Source organism: Pseudozyma hubeiensis, assembly GCF_000403515.1.
Source record: "Pseudozyma hubeiensis SY62 DNA, scaffold: PHS4, whole genome shotgun sequence".
Classification (NCBI taxonomy): domain Eukaryota; kingdom Fungi; phylum Basidiomycota; class Ustilaginomycetes; order Ustilaginales; family Ustilaginaceae; genus Pseudozyma; species Pseudozyma hubeiensis.
Window position 1 is genome coordinate 358,650 of NW_012133786.1, and position 24,245 is coordinate 382,894.

General features: G+C 55.9%; 11 protein-coding genes across 11 annotated transcripts; 6 read left to right on the plus strand and 5 right to left on the minus strand.

Moving 5' to 3' along the window:
- Nucleotides 1-295: 295 nt before the first annotated feature.
- PHSY_000260 (short-chain dehydrogenase) lies at nt 296-1,422 on the plus strand (the record flags this gene model as incomplete). The annotated part of the gene is made up of 2 exons (XM_012330902.1): nt 296-378; nt 483-1,422. 2 exons carry the CDS (start codon nt 296-298, stop codon nt 1,420-1,422), a joined length of 1,023 nt encoding a protein of 340 aa, XP_012186292.1.
- Nucleotides 1,423-2,513: 1,091 nt separating this feature from the next.
- Nucleotides 2,514-3,914, minus strand: PHSY_000261 (hypothetical protein; the record flags this gene model as incomplete). Its single annotated transcript, XM_012330903.1, has 1 exon — nt 2,514-3,914. One exon carries the CDS (start codon nt 3,912-3,914, stop codon nt 2,514-2,516), a length of 1,401 nt encoding a protein of 466 aa, XP_012186293.1.
- A 373-nt stretch (nt 3,915-4,287) lies between these two features.
- PHSY_000262 (endonuclease/exonuclease/phosphatase) lies at nt 4,288-5,919 on the plus strand (the record flags this gene model as incomplete). Its single annotated transcript, XM_012330904.1, has 1 exon — nt 4,288-5,919. The coding sequence occupies one exon, from the start codon at nt 4,288-4,290 to the stop codon at nt 5,917-5,919; it is 1,632 nt and encodes a 543-aa protein (XP_012186294.1).
- Nucleotides 5,920-5,960: 41 nt separating this feature from the next.
- On the minus strand, nt 5,961-6,914 carry PHSY_000263 (hypothetical protein; the record flags this gene model as incomplete). The annotated part of the gene is made up of 1 exon (XM_012330905.1): nt 5,961-6,914. One exon carries the CDS (start codon nt 6,912-6,914, stop codon nt 5,961-5,963), a length of 954 nt encoding a protein of 317 aa, XP_012186295.1.
- A 778-nt stretch (nt 6,915-7,692) lies between these two features.
- On the plus strand, nt 7,693-9,942 carry PHSY_000264 (hypothetical protein; the record flags this gene model as incomplete). Its single annotated transcript, XM_012330906.1, has 1 exon — nt 7,693-9,942. The coding sequence occupies one exon, from the start codon at nt 7,693-7,695 to the stop codon at nt 9,940-9,942; it is 2,250 nt and encodes a 749-aa protein (XP_012186296.1).
- Nucleotides 9,943-10,278: 336 nt separating this feature from the next.
- PHSY_000265 (hypothetical protein) lies at nt 10,279-11,105 on the plus strand (the record flags this gene model as incomplete). Its single annotated transcript, XM_012330907.1, has 2 exons — nt 10,279-10,539; nt 10,746-11,105. 2 exons carry the CDS (start codon nt 10,279-10,281, stop codon nt 11,103-11,105), a joined length of 621 nt encoding a protein of 206 aa, XP_012186297.1.
- A 906-nt stretch (nt 11,106-12,011) lies between these two features.
- On the plus strand, nt 12,012-13,265 carry PHSY_000266 (hypothetical protein; the record flags this gene model as incomplete). The annotated part of the gene is made up of 1 exon (XM_012330908.1): nt 12,012-13,265. One exon carries the CDS (start codon nt 12,012-12,014, stop codon nt 13,263-13,265), a length of 1,254 nt encoding a protein of 417 aa, XP_012186298.1.
- A 128-nt stretch (nt 13,266-13,393) lies between these two features.
- Nucleotides 13,394-15,490, minus strand: PHSY_000267 (hypothetical protein; the record flags this gene model as incomplete). Its single annotated transcript, XM_012330909.1, has 1 exon — nt 13,394-15,490. The coding sequence occupies one exon, from the start codon at nt 15,488-15,490 to the stop codon at nt 13,394-13,396; it is 2,097 nt and encodes a 698-aa protein (XP_012186299.1).
- A 400-nt stretch (nt 15,491-15,890) lies between these two features.
- Nucleotides 15,891-17,960, plus strand: PHSY_000268 (methyltransferase MppJ; the record flags this gene model as incomplete). The annotated part of the gene is made up of 1 exon (XM_012330910.1): nt 15,891-17,960. One exon carries the CDS (start codon nt 15,891-15,893, stop codon nt 17,958-17,960), a length of 2,070 nt encoding a protein of 689 aa, XP_012186300.1.
- Nucleotides 17,961-18,071: 111 nt separating this feature from the next.
- Nucleotides 18,072-19,961, minus strand: PHSY_000269 (aryl-alcohol oxidase; the record flags this gene model as incomplete). Its single annotated transcript, XM_012330911.1, has 1 exon — nt 18,072-19,961. The coding sequence occupies one exon, from the start codon at nt 19,959-19,961 to the stop codon at nt 18,072-18,074; it is 1,890 nt and encodes a 629-aa protein (XP_012186301.1).
- Nucleotides 19,962-20,968: 1,007 nt separating this feature from the next.
- On the minus strand, nt 20,969-23,824 carry PHSY_000270 (hypothetical protein; the record flags this gene model as incomplete). The annotated part of the gene is made up of 1 exon (XM_012330912.1): nt 20,969-23,824. One exon carries the CDS (start codon nt 23,822-23,824, stop codon nt 20,969-20,971), a length of 2,856 nt encoding a protein of 951 aa, XP_012186302.1.
- Nucleotides 23,825-24,245: the final 421 nt, after the last annotated feature.

Genomic DNA, 24,245 nt, shown 5'->3' on the forward strand with positions numbered 1-24,245 from the left:
ATTTGTTTGCCGAAGCGTGTTCAAAGGCGATGACGAAAGGTGGAAACCGACAAGGTTCCACTCTTTCAGCAGACAGGAAAGATAAGTCGAAATCTGGTCTGCAGCTCCACGGACAACAGACGAGGTTTCCACCTTGTCAAAAGTCCCCGCATCTCCACAAGTCGGTGTGGTCACCTTTCAAGCACAAACTGACGACGCTCTTTGTCCCGGCACGACTTCATAAGAAGCTCTGATCTCTCCTCGGCATTGCTTTCAGATCCACCTTCATCTATCCTATCCTACTACGCAACCGGAAATGCCTTCGTTCAAGTCTTCCGACATTCCTGACCTTACTGGCCGTATCGCCATCGTTACGGGCGGTAACAGTGGTCTCGGAGAGTAAGTTCTCGTGCTGCCCCGGTTCGGTACCTTGTTCGAAGGGAGAGGTGTCGTTCGACAGCTGACCTCTTTGAAATTGCGATTGTGTTTTGGTATCTTCACAGAGCTTCTTGCCTCGAGCTCGCCCGCAATGGCGCCAAGGTGTACATGGCATCGCGTACCGAGTCCAAAGCTCAAGAGGCGATCCAAAAGATCAAGCAGGCTGTGCCCAAGGCCGATGTGCAATTCCTGCAGCTGGATCTGACCGAGCTCGCCGCTGTGCGCAAGGCTGCCGAAAACTTCCTGTCCCGCGAAAGCCGTCTCGACATCCTGCTCAACAACGCAGGTGTCATGGCCACGCCGTACACTTTCACCAAGGATGGAATCGAGCTTCAGGTCGGCACCAACGTTGTCGGGCACTACCTCTTCACCATGATGCTCCTCCCTACGCTGTACAAGACTTCCAAGCTGCCCGAATACGCTTCGCCGGACTCGCCGACTGTCCGTATCGTCCAGGTTTCCAGCTTGGGCCACGTCGCCTCGCCTTCCGACACCAGCTTCAAGGACCTCGAAGCGGTCAACAAGCAATACTGGCCCGAAATGAAAGGTACCTGGGATCGCTACGGCAAGAGCAAGCTCGGCAACATTCTCATCGCCAACGAGGTGAGCAAGCTGGTTCCCGAAGATGCTCGTATCAGCAGTCTCTCGATCCACCCCGGTGTAGTGAAAACGGGACTGCTCCGAGGACCCAACGAATCGTACGGTCGAATCATTGCTGCCATCTCCAACTTCGCAAGCAGGATCTTCACCGCTCCCGAAGACGGTGCGCTGACACAGCTCTATGCGTGTGCTTCGCTCGAGGTCGATCGCCTGAAGCTCGATGGAGCATATCTTGTCCCCGTAGCCAAGGTGGGCAAGAAGAGCAAGCTCGGCCAGGACAAGGATGGCAAGCTGGGAGAGGAGCTGTTCAGCTTCTGTAACGGCTTTATCAAGGAGAAGCTCAACCTGGATCTGCCTGCTCACGTCAAGGAAATCGGCGTACAGCTGCCTCAGAGCCATCTCTAGATGCGAGAAGATAGAAGAGCGATGCTGTAATTTAGGCTTGGCTCTGCTTCCTGCTTTGTATTACTTTAGACCCTTCACCGTTGCCTGTATCAGCTCATGTGTTTCTGCTCCTTGTACCCATGTATAGCTGAAATGTACACACGCCGTATACGTTGGACTCTGGTTCTGCGAGACCCAAGATATGCTGAATGCAATCATTGCTTAAGGCGGAATTGAAATGAACACGAGAAGCTGCCAGATTGGTTCGCGTTTTGTGGCGGCAAACAAATGCCACACGGAACTCGGACCCTGGTTTTCTCTTTCAGGGTCAAGGGCGTTAATTGCTGGAGCAGGTCTTCGTTTCGCTTGGATCCTTCCTTCGTCGATCTTTGTCACCGACACCATCCCCTCTCGCCTTCGGGCTACCTCGATTAGCAGCAAACTCACCCGTCATTTGATCCCGCCACCTCATCATCTTTTCGGCGATCGACAGCCCCAGCGTCAGAACCTTTCAACAACATGACGCGTGAGTTCCTGCCGTCCCGTCCAGCTCGAACAGACCCTGAATCTACTAAGTCGTCAGGGACGACCAGGCGAGCTCGGCACTGACTGAAGCTCTACATTTTCTACCCCACTCTTCCATCCATGCAGGAGGAAATCAGCGAGAGCTTGCACGAGCCAAGAACCAAAAGAAGCTAGCGGAGGCGAACAAGGGCAAACGCAGCGAATCCAACACCTCGATTGCAGCCAGGAAGGAAGCCGACGCCGAAGCGCTCAGAGCTAAGCAGGCGGTGAGTGTAAAGCTTCGACAAGACGACGGCTGATGGCACTCGAATGCTGACCTGGACTTGTCGCCACTCTTATCCAACAGGCCAAAGCAGCAAAAGCAGCAGAAGCAGCCGCAGGAGGGAAATGATATTCACGCCTCAACGCATCACACAGTTGTTTCGAGATTATTCCTATGCTCGATCCTCTACATGTGCTCGCACACTTGGATCACAATCGCGTCATGACCACACGCAACGACTCCAGTGTCGCCATCTTTCCATTGCACACAGCATTCTACAATATACATTCACAGGCTTCAACCAACTCTCGCTCGACGACCACCTCTATCGAACCTTCTGCGAGCCCTTCTTCATGGCACGCTTCCTCTCGACCTCCTTGCGCTTGGCCTGTTCTGCCGGGCTGAGCTTGTCGAACTTCTCCTTCTCGGCTTTGCGCTTTGCCTCTTCCCGGGCCTCCTGCTCCGCCTCGCGCTGCTCCTTTGTGGATTCGTCGAGCAGCTCCTTGTCGACCTGTGCACGCGTCTTGCGCAGTTTGTTCAAGGTTTCGTTGCGGAGCTTGACGACGCCCTGGTCGAGAGCGTCGACGAGATTGCAGCCGAATTGGAGGAGCTCGATCGCCTTGTGGGCGTCGGCGGTCGACTTGGGTGCTTGCAGGGTCAGGGTGAGCAGACGCTGACGCTGTTCAATTGGGATGGGACCTTTGGTGGGACGCTTGAAAGGCTGGTCGGTCAGGACGAGGCTGTCGAGGAACGCACCGGCTTTACCCTCGAGCAGGTCGACGAGGCCGAGCTTGGTTCGCTGTGCAACGCCCTTCTGATCCGGCTCGCCGAGGAAGGCATCGGTGAGCTCAGGAGCCTCGCTCATGATGGCCCACTGCTTGGAGAGACCGCGCGATGTGACGGCGCTGTCCGAGTCGATGACTTTGGCGAAGGTGAGATCGAATCGACCGCTGCGAGTGTACTGCAAGGCACCCTTGTTGACGAGCGCAAAGACACCCGAGACGTTGTCCGCAGTGGTCGGCAGGGTGAAGGTCAGGGTGATAGCGTCGCGCAAAGGAGTTATGGAAGCCGTGACGGTGTCCTTGACGAATGCGAAGAGGATCTCCATGGGATCGTGTCGCGGGATCAAGTCGAACGTCACCTGTAGGCTGGCACACCCTCTTCGACCCGACGCAAACATCAGTGCCTCATTCCCACCGTTCCAGAGCAGGTGACCTTTGCCCTCATCGTTGGCAATCACGGCAAACTCCTGCTCCAGGACGGGAAGAGCAGCCGAAGCAAACTTGCTGGCCATCTGACGATTGCGAGTTTTGCCTACGAGGTGAATGAGAATGAAGAGCAAGCAGAAGCCTAGCACACCACCTTCGAGCCAGAAGAGGGCGGGTCGAAAGACGAAGCGTCCCACAAGCGGAAATTCGAGCCCGTCGTAAGGCTGATTGGCCTGGTATGCTGTGGCTCCCGTGGGTCGGTTGACGTTGTTGACGTTCTGCGCGGCGATGGTCGACTTGAGGAACGAGGGCAGCTCGAATGCGGATGAGGGCGCTGCAAGCAGCAACATGGTCCACATGGCAAAGACGGCACCGGTAGAAAGCCATGAGGCCCTACGACCAAGCTGATTGGCGACCATGACAGCGACTGAGATGTTGACCAGGAGTGTAGAGGGTGATGGAGAAGACGAACGAGTTGAGTTGCTCGTCCTTGCGTCTTGGTGCTGCTTTTCTTCCATCCCTGGCCGCTCGCAAGCTGAAATTGACCGAAAGCGGAAAATGGAAGAATTGCGGTTCGCCGTCAGTCCGTGCGAGCAGAAATTGTGAAATGTTAGCTTCTCGTTTCGAACAGTTCTGACCCTGCAGCAGCACGAGCCTCACTTTCAGCTGCCATATCCTGCAGAAATGACGCTCGCGATCAACTTCCCCGCACAAACACGACGAAAGCATCATGACGCCGCTGACGCCCTTCGGTTAGACACAAAGCGACACATCTTCCGTCAAGGCTCGATGACCCTCCGACCGTGTCCAAGGTCCATATAAGCAAGACAGCATCCTTTCCAGCCAACACTCTGCAACACCGCCAAGCCGTCAGTTCTTGCTGAATCTACGATGAGCGCCAACGGACTCAGGGTGCAGATCGCATCCTACAATGCCAACCTAGCTGGAGCAGAGACCACTCGCCATGATCTCACGCCATGGCTCATCCCAGCCGCCGAGCAGAAACCTTTGGCACCAAGATCCTCCAAGCCTGTGACCAACATCAACGTGCTCGAAGCCGACGCGTACAAATCCACCAACCCAAAGACGCTTTCCACCCACCCATCATTGCCTCGCGAAGCACCCGACTTCTACGCCGTAGGCTTCCAAGAGCTCATCCCACTACACACTGGTCTCTCTGGATCTGGAGATACGGCGCTTTATAACACTGACCTCGACATTCGCAGAAACGTCCGTCCTCATCAGGCCGTCGTCTCTGGCTCGGGTTTGTACGCCAGCTTGGAAGAGGGAGGTGGTCCGGAGAGCTATCCGCTTCTGTGCAAGGTCGATTTGGTCGGTATCGCTCTGTTTGTGTATGCTCGGGAACGTCCTACCTTTTCGATTTGGAAGGCCGCGTCGAAGAGTGCAAAGAGTGCAGCGCATCGTGTCAAGGAGATCCGGACCGCCACGGTTGGCACCGGTATCGCCGGTGTTATGGGAAACAAGGGCGCCGTAGGTGCGCGAATCGTCGTCGCTGCAGCAGATGGCAAGGGCCCCGATGAGGTTCTGACGTTTATCAGCGCTCATCTGGCGGCGCATGATCACAACGTTCAACGAAGAAACAAGGACTGGCAGCAGATCGTACAGAGGATGGTGTTTGAGCCATCTTCGGTGCAAAAGCTTCCCATCCTCCAGGATCCTTCTCAAAAGCCTCTGAATCCCAACGACATGCATGCACTCAAGCAAGAGCACGAAAAAGCCACCTCCCCCCATGATGCACCGAAAGCAAAAGCTCTCGACAAGAAGAGCTACACCGTCTACGACACGACACACCTCTTTGTATTTGGCGACCTCAACCATCGAATCGCCTTGGGCAAGAGCGAGCTTGCAACCGAAAAGTCGAGTTCGGAACTCACAAAGGAGTCGCTGGCCAAGGCGCTCGAAGTCGGCGACTGGTCGTTGCTCTCCAAGCACGATCAGCTGAGTCACCAACGATTGGCCGAGAAGGCCAAAGCCTTCCACGGTCTGACCGAGCTTCCGATCGCAGAAGCCGGCATACCGCCTACGTACAAGTACATCGTCTCGCGTCCGGACAAGAAGACTAAGAAGAAGAACGCAGGTGTCACCTCCGAAGCGCTCGAGGGACAGACGCTCAGCAAGAAACGAGTGCCAGGCTGGACCGATCGCATCCTCTGGGGCTCTGCTCCCGGCCAAGAGGACAACGACCGACACGGCGTCGAAGTCGAATTCTACCGGAGCATCATGCAGTACACCCATTCGGATCACAAGCCCATCACTGCTCTGCTGCGTCTGCCGCCCAGCACCGACGCCTCGTCGTCCCTATCGTCTTTGAGCCCGTACGAGCCGCTCTCTTCGACTCAGCGTCTTGTGCTTTCCACCAGCGGCTTGGTGCTCGACAGGCTTGTCGGATACATTTGGAGCCTTCTTCTGCTAGCTGGAGGTGGAAGTCTGACTGGAGGTCTCATTGAAGTATTCGTCATCGGCCTCATCACTGCTTGGTGGTTCTCTCAATCGAGGTCGTAACCCACGGGTTTCTTTTGTAAATGCTGCAATCCAGGACCAAATCAGAGCTTGCTTTCCTTGCCTTGTCCTTCAAACTCCTCTGCTCCTTCGACGGCTTGGCAGATGCTGTCAACGGTGCGCACCACCCACAGCGCGCCTTCTTCCGTGGTCAACCACTCGAGTCCCTGCTTGCTGGCATCCTCCGGCTTGATCGAGTCCTTAGCCTTCATGAGCCCCCAGACGTGACTCGTCACTTGAGGACCTACGCCACCTTGAGCTCTCAGTGCCGAAATGGCGACCAGCGACGTGCGAAGACGATTGACGTCCCAACTCGGTTCCGTTTTCACAGAGTCCGGGTCGGAAGGCAGCGCAAACGAAGCGGGCGAAGAGAACAGCGGACCGTACTCCGACTCGACGATGAAGACGGGCAGATCCGGATGCGAAGTGCCGAGGATCTTGAGGAGCTTCTCCGAGTGTGGAGTGTAAATGTCGTCCCAGAGTCCGTACGCCGCTTTGTGAACACCCTCGACGCGGTCTTTGCCAATCTGTCTCCTTGGTTGTGTCGGCAGCGCCTGCACTAGCTGTGAGTCCTCTTCCACCGCTTTTCGCAGTGCTGCGAGGTTGTTGATCACTTTGGGGATGCCGATGAAGCCAATACACTTGAGGCCTGTTTCGCGCATCAAGAGAGCAACGTTGGTTCTGTGTTCGAGATCCGCCGTCTTGGGCCCGGTGGCGAAGCGGTGCAGCGCCTGCAAGCTCCCCGGGTTATTGAGCGTGAACAGCGTGGCCGTTGCGATCGAGATCCACTCGCCCCATCCGATGCCCTTCTGCGTGGCCTCTGCCTGCAGACTCTGAAAGTGCTGGCTGACGCTGGCGAGCTTGGGCGTGGGGGAGGGGTTGGCAGAACGTCCAGCTGGAAGCTGCGTCGATGCTGAGAGCCTCGATGCTCGAGCTGGAAACGTCGGCTGCTGCAGCAGCTGCTTAAGCGCAGGTGGAAGCGAGCGGTTTTTCGACATGTTGACCAGTGTAGATGCTATCCACAGGCCGAAAAAACAAAGATGGTGTGCTGAGCGAGAAAGAAGGAATGATCAGCTCGCACCAACCAGCTGTCTGAACACAGTGGAGGACGGCAAAGCCGGGTTTTACACAATTCCGCCGGTCACTACCCGCATTTTCAATTGCTGTTAGGCTACGGAACAAAGCGCGCGACTGCGTATCGCCAGGGGCATCGGCTAATTTAAGCTTGATTCAAGGCTGAGCATGAGAATGTACGTGAATGCGTCGGCTCTCCACTCTTCCCGCTCTTCACGTCTCCCACCAACACTCTCGGGCCTTGCTGTTGATCGTCGAACAGCGTCTCGCATTCGCCGCCTCCCCATTGTGGCTCTCATCAACTCCGCCGGACCACGCGGACTGCGATAAGATTGTCAGCGCTGGCTTCGATCGCAGATCATTCATGCGCTGCAGTCCACCACGAAAACCCGATAGTCGGAACGCAGACCTCGGTGCAGCCGCACGTTCCTCGTACATGATCCCGCTCGGGGCTGCGCTAGCTCTCTCTTGTAGGCCTAGGTCTCAATAGCTCGGAGCACTGTCTCGATCCATCCCCGCCATCCCGCCAACCCACCCATCGCCGATGACCCACACCTGGAGGTAGCAGTGACCCCCGCTCGGTCGTCAGCCGTGCGAACATGTCAAGCATAAAGGCTCCCTACTCGAGTTTCACACAAAGTAGGCTTCTCATGCAAAGCTGAACCTCCTTGACTGTCTTTTTCTGATCCTCCGTCTCCAGTCATGGGCAAGCGTGGAACACCTCGAGCTTCGTGCGACCCATGTCGTCGCAAAAAGGTCAAATGCGACAAGGATCAGCGCAACGCCGAAGGCATTTCGCTGTGCTCCTACTGCTACACACGAGGCTACGATTGCATCATCACGGAAGAATCCAGGTCCAATGCCAATGTGTCCGACAACGATGCCGGCCCGTCCACGGATGCAACCACGGCGGCATCAGCATCGGCCAGTAAGAAGCGCAGAAAGTCAGATGCAGACGCAAGTGGATCCGACACCGATGCTCCTCCCGCTCATGCTCGTGAAGCCAGCTCTGTACCCGTTCCAGACCCTTTCATCACGCCTGGACCGGCGACGGAGCCAGACATGCTCAATGTTCGTGGCCTCACTCGATCCATCTTGGACGATGCCGTATCGTCCCACTTCCGCACCACGTATTGGTGCAATCCTGCCGTCAACCCTCGTCACTTCTATCCACGCTATCGCCGCTACCTCAGCAAGCTCGACGGGGTGGCAACTTCATCCACAGAGTACGACGCATTCCCTCCCGCCGACATCATCATCCTCGCCGCCGCCTGCGTCGGCGTGGTGCAGCTTGGATATGCCTCGCATCGCTTCGACCTTCAGGCGCGCATCTATCGTCGTCTCGAAAAGCTGGTCTCGTCGGCGTGTACCAAGGACATCACCGTGGCACTGGACGTGCTGGAAGCTATCCTGCTTACCTTCGACGTACCTGCACGCACCAAGGGTGTCGACGAAGCCACCAATCTGAGCCTCGATGCGGGCTTTATCCATCCCATGAGCCACACCAAGATGATCCGCCTCCTCATTCACCACGGCTTCAACCGGTCCAAAGAGGATCCAGTCGTCAAGGCGCAGAGACTCAAGTACCGCACGCCTGCACGCAGCACCTTGTGCGAGATTAACGACGAACGCATGCCGCTTGTGCTCGCAGTTGCGGCAACAAACGACATCATTCGTAGCTTCGATCTCTTTGACCGACATCAGCTCCTGCAAGAGGATATCGACCCCGACGCTATGATGGCTGACACTGGGGGTCCCATCGGCAATCAGTGGGCCTGGCAGCTCTCGGTCCTAGCGTCGGTGTTGCGAGCGGCCAATCTCTCTATCTGTGTCGCCAAGTCTCGCCGTCTCGGGATTTCGCCTTCTGCCATCCTCGAAGTGCTCGAGCAGTTGGACCGATTTGAAAAGCAGATGCCGGACGTTTTGCGATGGAACGCATCTCCTTCCGAGCGCAACAGCGCATCGCTACAGGCGCTCATTCCGCATGACAGCACGAGCGAAGACATCATCTCGATCTTGGTTCGCAAGGCGTTCCTGCATCTTCTTCTTCTGAGTCAGTACCAGTGCATTCATGCTATGGTGCGAGTGCACGGGCTGCAACGGCCGACGAATAGCTCGCGACAAGAGGGTAACCTATACCTGCGAGCCCGACAGCGGGTCGATGCAATGCTTTTGACCGCCTTCGACCGCATGTCCGAGGTGTCACCTCAGCTAGCAGCGATCACGGTGCCGCCTTCTTTTGCCTCGGTCAATCTGCTCGACTACAGCTCGATCGCCTTTCGAAGCTCGATCAAACGCGGAGCCTACTATGCGCTCGAGATGGCCAAGCTGACGTACAAAGCGGGGTTGCACGAGCTCACCGCTGACCTGCTCTCGAAAGCAGGCAGGCAGATCTATGCGTTCAGCACCTACCAATGTCATCCTGACACCCAAGCCGAAGCAGCAAGGCTGCGCAAGATCCTCTCAAGCTTGTATACCGATTTCGAGATGATTCCAGGCCTTGGTCCAACCAACGATGTCAGGCTGCGGCACGAACGGGCACGATTCTCGGGTGTATTTGAGCCAGCCGCTGCCTTCCAGGATCCGGCTGCAACAGCGGCGTTGGTGGCGGATGTCACTGAGATTCCGTGGAATGATCACGCCGGTCTGGGCGTCAGCGAGGGGACGTCGTCAGCTATCAACGCTGCGACATCGTGGAGCACGCCAGGCACCGAGGATCTGTCTGCTTTCGGCGGCACGATGAACGACTTTCTGGCGGGCTTGCCGTTTGCCAATGCAGCTTCTGTGCCTGCATCTGTGAGTCCACATCCGGCCAGCTGGACGCAAAAGACACCCACCGCGGCAGGCACCGCAGCAAGTGCAGCGAGTCCCTTCGATCTGAATGCTTTCCTCGAGACGCAGATGGACTCGAACACGACGACGAACGGTCGTGGTGCGCCTGCCAGCTTTTAGCTTGGAGGCCTTGGCAGCTAGGCTTTCGTTCAAGTGTCCGTCTTCCTTTGCTTTGTATTATTCGCCAGAGTGTCCGCTCAAAGCTTTGTTTCCAGCTTTGTCTTCGTTGCTTCTGTTGCTTGCCCGTGTTGAAAGATGGCTGACGACGATGGTGACTAGAATGAGGATCGGGTTTGCAATCGGGTGTGGAACCGTAAAGCTGCATTGTGAGCTTTAAATTTTGAGCGGACGTCCTGCAGACCCTTTTTGTTTCCGGATCGCGAACGAGCCATCCCTTCGCGATCCTCATTTCCGACCATCATTCACGAATGCCTTTCTCAGCCACCTAGAAGCATCATGTCATCAAAGCAGCTGACCGTCAAAGCGCGATCACGGACAGAACGAGCGCTGGACGTACTCTACCTGGTCTACTTCGGCATCCACCTCGCGGCGTCCATTGCGGTGGATGCGCAACTCACCTACCCGCCCTACTCGCAACGAGTGTTCCCCGAATCGCTGCGGAAGGTACTGCGGGACTATATGACGCAGTCCAGCGATCCGTTTCTGGCAGCGGCGGAGAGAGCGTCCAAGGACCATGTGTGGTTTAGGGTGCTGTTGGTGAGCGAGACGGTGTTTCAGATTCCTTGCTTTTTAGTGGCTATTTGGGGGTTGTTGAAAGGTGAGTGCGGAATTTACGCGGTTCGAGGTGGTGAAGAAGACGCTGACAAGTGAACTTTGGTGTGGATGTGTGCGTGTGCAGATGACAAGCGAACGTATCCTTTGATGGTTTGCTATGGAACGCTTGGTAAGTATTGTTTCTCTAGGGACGGATCACTCCAGGAATGTTCGCTGACGAACCACCCGAATCACCACTTGCGAGACAGCCGCATCCTCAACGCTTCAATGCATCTGCAGCGTCCTATTCGGATCGGACGGAAGCAAGCTCACGTCGGCTCAAGTTGGTGGCTTGCTACAGTAAGTGTCAATCTTCTCCTGCGGTCTTCCAGCTTTTGCACCTGCAAGAACGACTAACATGCATCTCATTTCCATCAATTGTCAATCGCTGCAGAAACTACGTACCGTTCTGTATCATCCCTACGCTGCTCACGTTCGACATGATGCTGCGCATCGTCAGGCTGCTCCCTCCTCCGCCGGCGACGGTCAAAAGTGGGAAGGAAGACTGAGCTTCGACATGCAATCAAATGTCGTACGACATCGCCTGCTGGAATGGAATAATGTGTAGGAAGACGTGTGCACCTGTCGCTGCGTGGAAGAGTGTCGTTTGCGTCCGGCGAGATCTCCGAATGGTCTAGTTCTCGCATCACGGAATGCGCCATGAGTAAAGCTGAAGGTCTTCCAATCGATATGGGAAATGTCCAGCAAAGGACAATTACTCTTTCAACACTGAGACCCAACGCATGCTCTACCGCCAAAGCAGCCAATCCCGAGGCATTACATTGCGAGAGCATGCAAAAGCATTTCGAGTCTCGATATTGGCCGGTGTTCGGAATTGGTCGGTATCCGGTAACTGCAACAACGTGCAGATTTCAGGGGGCAGCAGAGCGCGTCTCGGATTTCAGTGCTCGAGTAGACTGCTTTCGTGGCGGGCAATCGAAATTGACTCGTGCAACACGATGTCATCGTCGCTGGGCGGAATTCTCGACGAGTGGAATTTTTGGAGCTGCAAGCGCACAGAAGGGCCGGTGACGCTTGAAGTCTAGTAGCCCCGACAAAGACCATCGAGCCGTAATCAGCTTGGAAGATCACCATCTTTGCAGGTCGTACTGTGTCTTGTCTTCCGTCCATCACACACAGCCTCGCGTAAAGTCTGCAACAAGCTTCCTTCGACCAGCAACCAGGTCACCCTTTTGGACTCATTCGAGCCATCAACGCCCAAGCATCTGGACAAGAGCGTATACCGTCCTCATCCTCAGAAATCTCCAACAGCTGCACTCGCTCAAAGTGAGCATCTCCCTAGCTCAGCAAGCAAAGAAGACGAGACAAGGTAGCCGACGTGGTCTCTTGCATAGTCACACACATTCCTAGCGTCTGGCGTCAGTTCGATCCTGCACACGACACCGTCTTTCATCATGAACGGCGCCTCTATCAACGGTATCGGCCATGCCGAGGACCGCCCCGACGGCCAGGCTAATGGCATCACAAACGGATTCTCCCAGGCCAGTTCTGGCAGCTCGCACGACGACCTTCCCGAGTTCGACGCGACCGAGCATCCGCATCGACGATACAACCCCCTCACACGCAGCTGGGTCCTCTGCTCACCCCACCGAACCAAGCGTCCCTGGCAAGGTCAAGAAGAAGCGCCTCAAACCACCTCACTCCCGCCCTACGACCCCAAATGCTATCTCTGTCCCAACAACACCCGAGCTACAGGGCAGAAGAACGACGACTACTCGTCCACATTCTTCTTCGAAAACGACTATGCTGCGCTCAGACCCCAAGCCGTCGCTGAAGAGAAGAACCAGCATCCACTCCTCCAGTCGCACCCTGCTCGTGGTCGTTGCTACGTGATCTGCTTCAACCCTCAGCACAACCTGACGCTCGCACAGCTCAGCACACCTCCCTTTTCGCCCGACGAACACATCGTTCCCATCATTCGAAGCTGGCAGAAGATCTACAAACAGATCCCTGCAGAAAATCCTTTCGTCAAGTACATTCAGATCTTCGAGAACAAGGGCTCGGCGATGGGATGCTCGAATCCACATCCTCACGGTCAGGTCTGGTCGTTGGACTACGTACCGGAGGAACCGAGTAAGGAGCTCGCTTCGCTCGAGGCCTGGTCGAACGACCCTATCAATCAAGATCCCAAGGTCAACCTCGGTGTGGTGGATGACCACGGTCGTCCATCGATGCTCCTCACCCTCGCCAAGTTGGAGTTGACCACTCCAGGTCAACCGAGGGTCATCACGTCCAACGAACACTTCGTCGCCATCGTTCCGTACTGGGCAGTCTGGCCATTCGAAGTCCTCCTGCTTCCAAGTCAGAGACAGATCCGCAACATCCTCCAAATGACCGAATCCGAGGTCGTCTCGCTCGCAAGGATCTTGGCCACCATCACGTGCAAGTTGGACAACGTCTTCAAGTGCAGCTTCCCATACTCGATGGGTATACATCAACAACCTACAAGTGGCAAGGAAGATGGCGAGTTCGCGCAGTTTCACGTGCACTTTTATCCGCCGCTGTTGAGGTCGGCGAGCGTGAGAAAGTTCTTGGTAGGTTTCGAGATGATGGCCGAACCGCAGAGGGATTTGACGGCGGAACAGGCGGCCAAGAGGATCCGCGACTGCGAGGATAGACATTATCTGACGACGATGCAGCAGCAGTGAGCAGGGTCGGTGTTGGAAGCTCTGGAGAGTGTTGCGACTTGTTCTCATCGATCGCTCTGCAAAAGCGATGGTGCAATGGCAAACTTCATTGTCCGTTTCTATTCTACAGTTAGACCTGGTTTCGGCTTTCATTCACCCAACGTGATCTTGCACAACGCCTCCCTGACACTATCCTCATCGAACTTCGGAGTGCCATCCTTACTCGTCAACGTCGACTCTGCCAGCATACACCTGATCCCCATCTCCTCCAACCTCTCTTTCTCCACCTCGATCTGACCATCTTTGAAGTACACGACGTGCGAAATCAGCCGTCTCGCCTCCCACTCGCCCTTCGAATTTGGACTATCGCTCTCGTTCAGACTTCGACAGATAGCCTCGATAAAGTCGACCGCGTTCATCCCGCGCGTCTCTCGATCTTGAACCGAGTTGAGCAGCAGTACTTTGTACGTGAGGGATGCCGAAGTGGCGATGCTTGTGGCGATGCTGCGGAGAGAGAGACACGGGATGATGGAGGTCCATAGCGAGCCGCACGAGTAGATGACGGTACGACTGCGTGTCAGCGCGATGACGAAAGATGGGTTGGGGGCGGGGTAGATTTCGTTTCGGTAGGCGTTGACGTAGAGGACACGTCTGATGGGCGATGGCAGCGCGGGCTCTGTGTCGGATTCGCTTTTGGTGAAGATGATGTTGCCGGTCTTTTCTGGTCGCGTCGAGCGGGAACGGCGTGGGGACGAGACTCGTTTTGACGCAGTGTCGCGAAGAGTGGTCCGATCGAGCGAATGGTCGTCCTCAGCAGCACTGCCGTCGTGGGGCGAGTCGAGTTGATCGAGACCGTCTTGCGACTCTTGATCGTCATCCGCAGGATCTAGACCGTCTTTTTGATTGCCGACGGTGGTGAGGCCTTTCCTGGCCTGTGCGGCGTATGCTGCGGCCCGCTCATCGACCAGTTGAGCAAACAGTGGACTATGGCCTGCAGGATTGACCCTAGCTGGTGTGCCTGACAATGATCCTGCCTTCGTTGCATCAGTGCTACCGTTCACCGAGGTGTAGTTCGACGAAACAAACGGCTCGTTGATGTGATAGTGCGCAGGAGGACCGAAGCCGGGTGTTGACGGCCCACCGTCACTCAGGCCGAGACCTTGCATTGCGTCAGCCGCCAGTAAGTCGTGATTCGGCGGCAGCAGCAGCTGCGGCTGCGGAACGCCCGACATCGAAGATGATGGCGTACCCGCTTTCGCGGCAGCATCACCCTTCCCACCACTCGATTTGACCGGCTTGGGCGCGGGGTGCGAAATCTCACACTGCCCCACGATCATCTCACCGTCCTCCAACTCGGCCGCAATTGTCGCAGTATGATTGGTGTTGATCACCGGCAATACTTTGCTCGCCAACGAACTCGTGCTGATCTGCGTTGTCGCCGAGAACAGAAAGATGGCGCTCTGGATCGAGCGGAAGAACTTCTGAGCAGCCGCAAGGAAGAAGTTGCCGATGGACCCACCGCGAAAGTTGAAGTGTCGATGCGCACGTCGTAGCACTTCGCTCTCAAAGTGGACGAGGAAACCTCGAATGACTTCTTTGCGTTCAGGCTCGATGCCGCGCCAAAGACGATGTCGTCCTTCAAGGATATCCATCCATTCCTGCTTAATCTCCTTTGATGGACCATGAGATGGAAGACGATAGGAGAGGAGATTGTGAATGGCTTCGTTAGACTGAGGTGGAGGCGGGGAGGACGAGGATGCTGAAGGAATGGTCGGATCGTGTCTTGATGGGGTGGGGATGAGTCGGTTCAGACGAGAGCGAAGGTCTCCGATGGATGGACCGCCGAGAACACGGATGATCTCAGATGAGGAGCCACCATTGTCCGAGATGGGCATGACATAGGTGGCTCCCGGTGTTGCGCCAACGAGGTCGTTGAAGCCGCTGCCTCCGCTGATCACGAGGACTTGTCCTAGAGCCGCGTCCAGTGACATCGATGAACCTGAATGGGCTTGATCAATCGCTGTGAGTGGAGCTGCAGGATTGGTGTGACCTGCATCCGCGCGAAATGTCGGCGCAGGTACGGAGGCTCCTGCGTTGGTTGCAGCGGCGTCGAAACTTATCGACGCCTCGAGAGTGGTTGGAGGGGGAGATCCTGCGCCTGTGCTGTCGAGCTCGATATCGTTAATGGCGCCGACAGACAGGGATTCGTCAGCCGCCGCGGACGATCCGACTGCGAGGCCCGACATTGCGATGGCGAAAGCAGAGGACCCTCCGCACAGCGGTCCGTCTCGTGGTGGAGAACAGAGGATTTCTGTGCAGACCAACACGTCGCAGTTTGGAGCACCAGGGTCGTGTCACTCTCGTCGGGCCTCGGTTACGCCTTGGAAGCGGATATGCCGAAGAGCCAAGCACGACCGCGACCGATTCAATACGCATCTCCGCGGGATTGACTACAGATGGATTATTCGAGCTTTCCAAAAAAGGACATAAAACGTCAACTTTTTTGTGATGTGTTGACCGTCGCCTCTGCATCCTCCTCACACTGATCGGATTCATCCGAAGAACAAGCATCATCTGATGCAGGCAAGAGCCATTCGACCTCGGATCATCAGTCTCGCATTGCTACTACACCGTTCAGCGAGCAGAATGTCATCCACCGCTTCCAAAAGGGCCGGATCAGCCGGCTCATGGTCGTTCTCCCAGCCAGAGGACCAGAGCGAAATCGCACCTGCTTACTACAAAACCTCACCTCCGCCGCACTGGTCTAATGTATCCAAGTCGTCGAGCACAGCTGCAACGCTCGACGTGTCTCGAAGAAAGTTCAAGTCTCCCTGGCCATCTGCCTCCCCTCATGGCATCCTTGGCTTTCTCCGTGCTCGATTGTTTGACTGGGACGAAGTGCCTCTGCCTCCCAAAATCGCATCTTCTGCGGGCAGCGCCATCCTTCCTCCCGTCAACAAGCCAACATGGACAGCAGTCAGCGCAGTTGGCCCGGAAGAGGAGAGCATTACGTTCACTTGGCTCGGACATGCCATTTGCCATCTTCAGATTCCCATCGGCAACGGCAAGATAGTCACCATCCTTTGCGATCCCGTCCTCTCTCGACGCGTGTCTCCAGTGCAATGGTTTGGCCCCGAGCGCTACACAGATGCTCCTGTCACTGTAGAGGAGATCGCTCAGGCTACCGAACAGGAAGGCAAGAATGCCTGGCCGGACCTTCTCGTCCTCTCGCACAACCACTACGATCACACCGACTACACGACCATCCAGAAGCTCCTGAACCCTTCTTCCTCCGGTGTCAAGCGACCCCACGTGTTCTGCACGCTCGGCACAAAGCCATGGTTCCAGTCAAACTTTGGCTTGACCGATGCCGAGGTGACGGAATGCGACTGGTGGCAGCAGAGCACGGTCTCGTTGGCTGACGAAGCGGTCCTCAAGCTCACCTGCGTTCCCGCACAACACTTCTCGGGTCGAGGTGCGTTTGATCGCGATCGCACGCTGTGGGCAGGCTGGACGTTCCACGCCATCTCTGACGCTTCCAGCAAGGCAAGCGTTTACTTTGCCGGTGATACAGGATACCGTTCTGTGCCAAGGGGGATGCCAAAGGAGAAGGAGGATACACTTCCAACATGTCCCGCGTTCAAGGAGATTGGCGAAGCGCTCGGTCCATTCGACGTATCTCTGATCCCTATCGGAGCGTATCTCCCACGAAACGTCATGTCGACTATCCATCTTGCACCGCAAGACTCGGTCCTGGTGCATCGCGATGTCAAGAGCAGAAAATCATTCGGTATCCACTGGGGAAGTTTCCGTTTGACTCCAGAAGACGTCAATGAGCCGCCCAAGCTCCTGATCGAGGAAGCGAAACGCCAAGGAATCGATCCGAACGAGTTTGCTACCATCCAAATCGGTGAGAGCGTTTCCATCCCCGTCTCGAAGTCCACCAAACCCGTCGATCAAGGGAAGGACGGCGAACCGCTGCCCGAATCCAAACTCGGCACGAAGCAGCATTGGGACTCAGTCTACGCGCGCGAAGTATCCAACTTCAACGAGATCGGCGAAGAAGGCGAAGTCTGGTTCGGAGAAGACGCGGTCATGCGCATGATCCGTTTCGTCGAACAATACTACAGCGAAACACTGGCCGACAAGTTTTCGACCGACTCAGCACCGACAATTCTGGACCTGGGGACGGGAAACGGACACCTGCTGTTCGAGATGCTCGAATCCTCAGCCGATCTCGAGGACATCATCAACGCCGAAAGATTGGTCGGAATCGACTACTCTCCTGCGTCGATCGAGTTGGCTCGATCCATCGCGCAAAAAAGGGGCGGTGACTGCGAGCGCGTCAAGTTCACAACCGCCGACCTACTCGACTCCACCTCGGTAGACCAACTGTTCAGCATGCCTCGCTCCCAGCTCGACGCAGAACAAGGCTGGGACATGGTCTGCGACAAAGGCACGTTGGACGCAATCGCCCTCTCCTCCCAACCCGTCAACGGTTCCCTCCCCATCGACCTCTACTCCAACGCCGTCAACAAACTCGTCAAGACGGATGGCATCTTCCTGATCACCTCTTGTAACTTCACCGAGCAGGAACTCATAGCAAGGTTCACATCAAGAGGCTTCGAGGTGGAACAAGTGCTTCCCACACCCTCGTTCACCTTCGGTGGTGCAAAAGGCTCGACGACCACTTCGATCGCTTTCAGGAAAGTCTAATGCGACACACTCACACACACGGCCATCTGATGCCCAACAAATCACATTGCCATAGCACGAACTACAAGGAAACAAGAGAAGGAAATGAACACGGAGACAACATTGTGATGATCAGAGATGAGACGAAATGTTAGACGAAGACGCTTTATCAGCTGCAATGTCCTTGAGCAGCTCTGCCGCCTTTTCAGCGACAGCAATCACGGCAGCAGTGGGATGTCCCGAGATCTGCTCCGGGAAGATACTCGCATCGCAGACCACCAATCCGTCTACACCGTGAACGTGCAAAGCCGTGTCGACGACCGAGTCGGACGCATCGGGACCCATCTTGACCGTGCCAACAGGATGGTACAGCGTGAACGCAGTCTTGCTCATGAACGTCATCAACTGGTCATCCGTGAGCTTGCTCGGGTCGGTAGAAGACATCGGCCAGTAAAAGTCGTCCTCGTTGTCGCTCTTGTAATCTTCCAGATAAGGTTGCAAAGCATTGGCTTTGGCGACAGCGATGGCGAGACGCATTCCGGCGAGCGTTACCTTGCGGTCGTTGTCGTCAGGGTCGGTAAAGTATTTCGGGTCGACGATGGCTTTGTCCCATGCGTCCGCCGACCTGATGGAGATGGTGCCCTTGGAACGTGGACGCACGTTGAGACCGACAATGGACACGCAGCCGGTACCCGCCGGAGCAGGAGTAGTACCGTGGTCTACGTAGGCAAGAGGCGTGCAGATGAGCTCAATGTCGGGACCCTTGCCCATCGAGCCAAAGAATTGAGGACAATTCTCGGGCTTGGTCATTGAGTTGACGAGTGGCAGTGACTGATCGTTGCAGCGCACAAAAGCGGCAGCTTCACCTGCGTTGCTCGAAACCGGACCGCCTCCTGTCACGAGCCAACGAGCGAGCGATGGGATGGCTTTGATGTCGCTGCTGAGGTAGTCAAGCGTGTGTGCAGGCTTAGCTCGGGCGTTGATGGTGCTGTGGCAAAGGTGGTCACTCAGACGCTCTCCCACCAGAGCATTGTCGACGATGACAGGAATGCCTTGCTTGTTGAGCATGGCAGCAGGGCCGATACCCGAGAGCATGAGCGTCTGAGGCGAGTTGATCGCACCGCCGCAGAGAACGACACGCTGGTTTGCGGCGGCGTAGTACTTTTTGCCGTCGCGCTTGTTCTGCATCTCGACGGCGATCGCCTTGGGACGGGAGCCGGTGCGATCAAAGATGATGCGATTGACCATGACATGGATGCCGATGGTGAGGTTAGACCTCTTTTGCACCTCAAGCGGAAGGTAGGCGGTAGCTGCCGAAGAGCGTTTTCCGGTGCTGTCGATGAACGTGGTGAACTGAGTTACACCTTCGCTGCCACGGTGAGTGTTGAGATCGGGGTTGAAGGGGATGCCAACCTCGACACAAGCATTGACGAAGCCCTTCGAGGTAACTTCGGCCTTGTAAGACGAGTGACCCGTTTGCCAAAGACCTGAAGCACCGCGCTCTTCAGCCTTGACATCAGGCTGCGAAGCGTGAGGGGTGTACTTCTCTGAACGGTTGAGGTAAGGCAGGAGCTCTTTGTAGGACCAGCCCTTGCAGTTGAACTTTTCGCTCCATTCGTCGTAGTCGGAGGGCGCACAGTGGTGGTACATCATGGCGTTGATGGAGGAAGAGCCTCCGATGAGCTTTCCACGCGGCCACTGCATCTCTTTGTTGAGCACGGAAGCCTGAGGGGTCGTGGTATAGTCCCAGTCGCGCTCGGTCTTGAAATTCTTGGTGAAGACGAGGGGAGCCTTGACCTCGAGAGCATCGTTGTTTCCGCCGGCCTCGAGAACGAGCACAGAGGTGTTGGGATCTTCCGAAAGGCGGCTGGCAAGGACACAGCCGGCAGTGCCGCCGCCGCAAATGATGAAATCGTAGCTTTTGGCCTTCTGAGCCTCCTCGACAGTCTGAGGGGCCATGTTGGCCGGGGTGGCGTACGCCGAAGCATCGGAGAGCAGCGTTGGGGAAGAAAAGAGACCCATGGTGGCAAAGGCTAAGCAGATGTCCAGACCCTCTTTGAAGCGAGACTTGGAGGAGAAGGGAAAAGGAGCAGGAAGAGCAGCAAGAATCCAGCCTTATGTACGTTTGCGGAATCTGCTTGCTCCGTGCAGCGTTTTGGTCATAAATATATCACTTCAGGCCCTCAAGCGAGCGAAGAGAAGGCACAAGACGACGTGTCATGACTAGCAGAGTGGCACAATGCCAGTCGGATGTGCCCAAGCGAAGAGGTAGGGCTGCGAAGGACCAACAGCTTGTGAGAGAGTTGCTTGCCTTTCTGTCGGCTGTCGCTATGACTGTGCGTTGCTGCAACAGAGGGTAAACCCATTTGGCGCGCGCTGCCTTTCTGAGGGATGCAGCGGCTCGCATTCTAGCCACATGACCGCTTTCATACGGTAACATTGCTTCGTAGTGGCGGCAGCTTGCACCTCGAGACTCAGCAAGGGTCCTCTGCTGTGTCACTCTGCCAACTTACACTGTGTGAGTTACATTTTGGTTTGCCTTCGGCTAAATCACAAAGCGCTTCGAAAAAAGGACAAGTGCGGGGGAAAGAAGCTCTGCACGAGCCTGCAGCCGCGGGTCTAAGCCAGCCAAGACGCTGCGCGTGTCCAAAGCTGCAGGGTCCAGCACGAGGGTACACTGCAATACTGTATAGAAGCGAGCTGGCGAGAGTTTATCAAGTTGCGGGAACAAAGTGCGGGGAAAAGCTTGCTGGACAGCGACTCCTCGCATTCGGGTGACACACCAACTCCAGTTGTGAGTGACGACTGTACGGGTGCGGATTTCCTCGAGCGCATTTGCTTAGCATCCTCCAGCATTTATTCCCACATGTCCGGTAGAACTTCTTCATCCATGCTTCAGTCTCACTCCGACGCTAGCGCGCACTGGCCTGAATGCCAAGTGAGATCTCTATGATATCTATTGCAGCCATGAGTTGCAGCTATGAGATACTGTAAAGCGGCAGACGAGTGCATTTCTAGATCGTAACTGGTCACTGCACGTACGACATCCGCTCAGACCAACCCCACTCGTGGTCATACCACCCAGCAGCCTGAACGCCTCCCTCACCCATCCACTCCGCCGTGTTGTCCGTCACCACCCATTCCGGGATCATGGTAGCCGTTCGCGTTGGCAGCAATCGCGCTGCTCGTGAGATGCCCTCCGCTCCAATTCCGTGGACCACCAATGCCAGGCCCTCGTCATAGGTCGGGTGAGGTGCCAGCGTCACAAGAGCCGTGCCGTTCTCGTAGAAGAGACGATCTTGAATTCGGAACTGAGCCGATGTTCGGGCCGAAGGAAAGTGTATCGAACTTTGTGTGGGCCACCTGTCAAAGATGGATCGGGTGAAGAGGTTGATCTTCGGTCCGCCAAACGTCACCATGTTGCTCTGCTTCCAGCTCTTCTCTGAAGCGGAGGAGGCAAATTCGCCATCGGTGAGGATCTGCGAGTTGATCGCGCCGTAAAGCAACAGATCAGCTGCAAAGCGTTGTGCCACCTTGAACCAAGCTTTGACCTCGAATTGAGGCCCACTGGATGGGACGATCAGCAGCATTGGGCCTTTCGTAGATACAATGCGCAGCAACGGTCCGATTGGTCGAGCTGGTTTCGAGGTGAGACCTGAGATGTCTCCGGCGTATCCTGCCCATTTGCCATTCTGCTGAAGGACAAATTGAACTCGTTCGACGTTGCTGATGTCTGCCTGCTGCATCTGACCATTGATACTGACATGCAGAGAGGTGGCATTCCAGAAGGTGCTTTCGACGACGCCGTCACTAGTTCGACGGGCGGTGGTCAAGTCGAGCTCAAACCGTCTTGCATTTCTGGCGACGACATGGACGTTCGCAGCGTCTGCCTCATTGGTCTGCGCGTAACGCACCTCCAACTTGGCAAGTCGACCCGGGTTGTCGACTTCGCAAATACGCCAACCTCCCTTCGAGCCAGCTTCAGCCGGATTGAACACGGTCAGTGTAAAGGTCTGCGGTACTGCCGGCATCCTATAATCAACATTCCTAGTCGATAAACATGCGGCTTCGATCGCAGCCTGGACGTCGTCCTCGGAGAACAGCGTGTCCCACCAGTGCGGACGTCCAGCAACTTCGGAGATTTTGAGCTTATCGACCAGCCCAGAACGTCGATTCCAGCCATCTACCACCATGGCCATGTCCTTGGGATTCCAAGGTGGAACGTTGGCATCCGCTGATCCAAACTTGACGAGCAGATCCAGGCCGGCGAGGTTGCTGGCGTATAGATCGTTTTCAAACATGGTCACACCGCTGTGCAGTATCCCTTGCAGGGCCGGATCGATGTAATGTCTGCCTATCTTCCATGCAAAAGAAACGTAGTCTGATACTTTTGTGTAGGCGGATCCGACCATCCCTCCTATTGCGCGATCCGGAAAGCGCGAGAGCCGGTACCACGCTCCTTGTCCACCGTTCGAGTGGCCCATCACGAAGAGCTTCTCAGGATCGAATTGCCACACCTGCTTTTCTGCAGATGTCATCGTGGGTGGTAGGCCGTATAGGTGTTTGTGAAAGGCTGACACAGCTGCATCGGCTGCCTCAAGCGACGTCAGCTGCCAATCGTAGCCCCAAGGTGTTCGACCAGTGGGCAGTATCACCCAGCTCTCGTCCTGACGTCGGATGCTGTTGCTGAAGAAGAGGTCGCGTACGTCGACGCCTGCTCCGTGCAGTGTCAGGATCAGAGGTGGCAGCGGTGCATCTAGGGCAGCATTTGTCTGTTTCGGAGGCGTAGCCGCTGCCATTTGAACGGTGCCATCGTCGGCAAGGTAGCTAAACATGTATGCATGATGATCCTGTTCGTCACTAGCAGCCTGCCAGAATGCCATTTTGTGGACAAGAGGAATTCGCACGCTCTTGGTGAGTTTGACTTCAGCAGGGGCACTGATGGTTGTGAGGCTGACGTTGAGGACCAAAGAACTCAGGCTCGAGTCGATCGGGGCGGTTTGTGAGATACGCACAGGTACGGCGACTGTTTGTGAGGGAGACATCGTAAGCGTAGACCCGAGCTCGGCTTTGAGGCCTGTTCGAACTGCGTCTGGGCTGTCGTCGGACAAGTTGACACTGTGCAAGATGTACGTCTCGTTGGGACTAATGCTGCGTATCCCAAAGGAGAGACCCCAGCCTGCCATCCACCCACCCACGATATGAGGTACGTTGCTGTGATGTGGATCGGTGTGAGCCTCAACCATATCTTGCTGCTTCGCGTTTTGTAGCCCACGAGCAGCAATGTCGATGCCGATTGTCATCTTTGGACTTTCCGCTCCTCCGCTGTTTCGTGGATCGCCAAAGATTCGTATCTCGTACTGCGAGCGAACAAGAAGCTTGTATAATCCTCGGTCGAGATGGACCAGATGGTGCGAAATAGGCAGCCCGACAAGGGGCTCGTCTTCCTTTGCAAACGCGGCGATGTAAGAGTACCAATCACCAGTGTGCCATTCGATTGCACCCGGCACGGTGGCGTTGACCGAGAAGGAGTCTTTCCGTACCATGGCAAATTCTGCGGTCTTGTCCATAGTGATAGCAAGAGCTGTGCTGTTCTGCTCGATATCAAGGTCGGTTGCCGCGATCATCTGCCATTGCAGCGAGGACCACCCTGCACTCTTGCGTACCCATGGCCAGTCGACGTTTGGGTATTCCACGGTCAGGGAGTGTCTGACGCGCTCTGAGCTTTGACTCTGTACGCTCGCTTCAAAGGATTGGAGCAAAGTGGTGGCATTTGTGGGTCCATAGGTAGAGAAATGTCTGTTCGAACCAAAATTTGTATTGAGCAGACCTGGGTAGAATGCTGTGGCCGAGGCAGGAAACCCGCCGAAGGGCAGCTCTCTCATCCCGGCAGGGAAGGGGCCGAGAACCTGCCATGTCCTGTCGAGAGTGAAAGAGGTTGGTGCATCTGCAACAGAGGCAGACTGAAACACTTGTTGGGTCGATACAGCAAATGCAACCAGGAGAGCTACGGCGCCTCCGACCTTGAACACGTTCATCGTCGTCATCATTCGATTGAAGCGATTCTCCTCCTCGTTGTACGGACAGGCGCCCGCGGGATCAGCCGGACGAGTCGATTCGTATATCTTTCTATGGGATGTATATCAACATGCCGAAGGTGACTCTGAGGCAGCTGGGATCATGGTGGGCGAAGGAGGCTGTCGTGAAGCAAAACTTGGACCGGCCAGCACAAATTTCGATGTTGAGTGCGGCGGTCGAAGCACGTTGTGCGGCATTAGGCTCGAGACCCTGCATCTGTCGGCACCA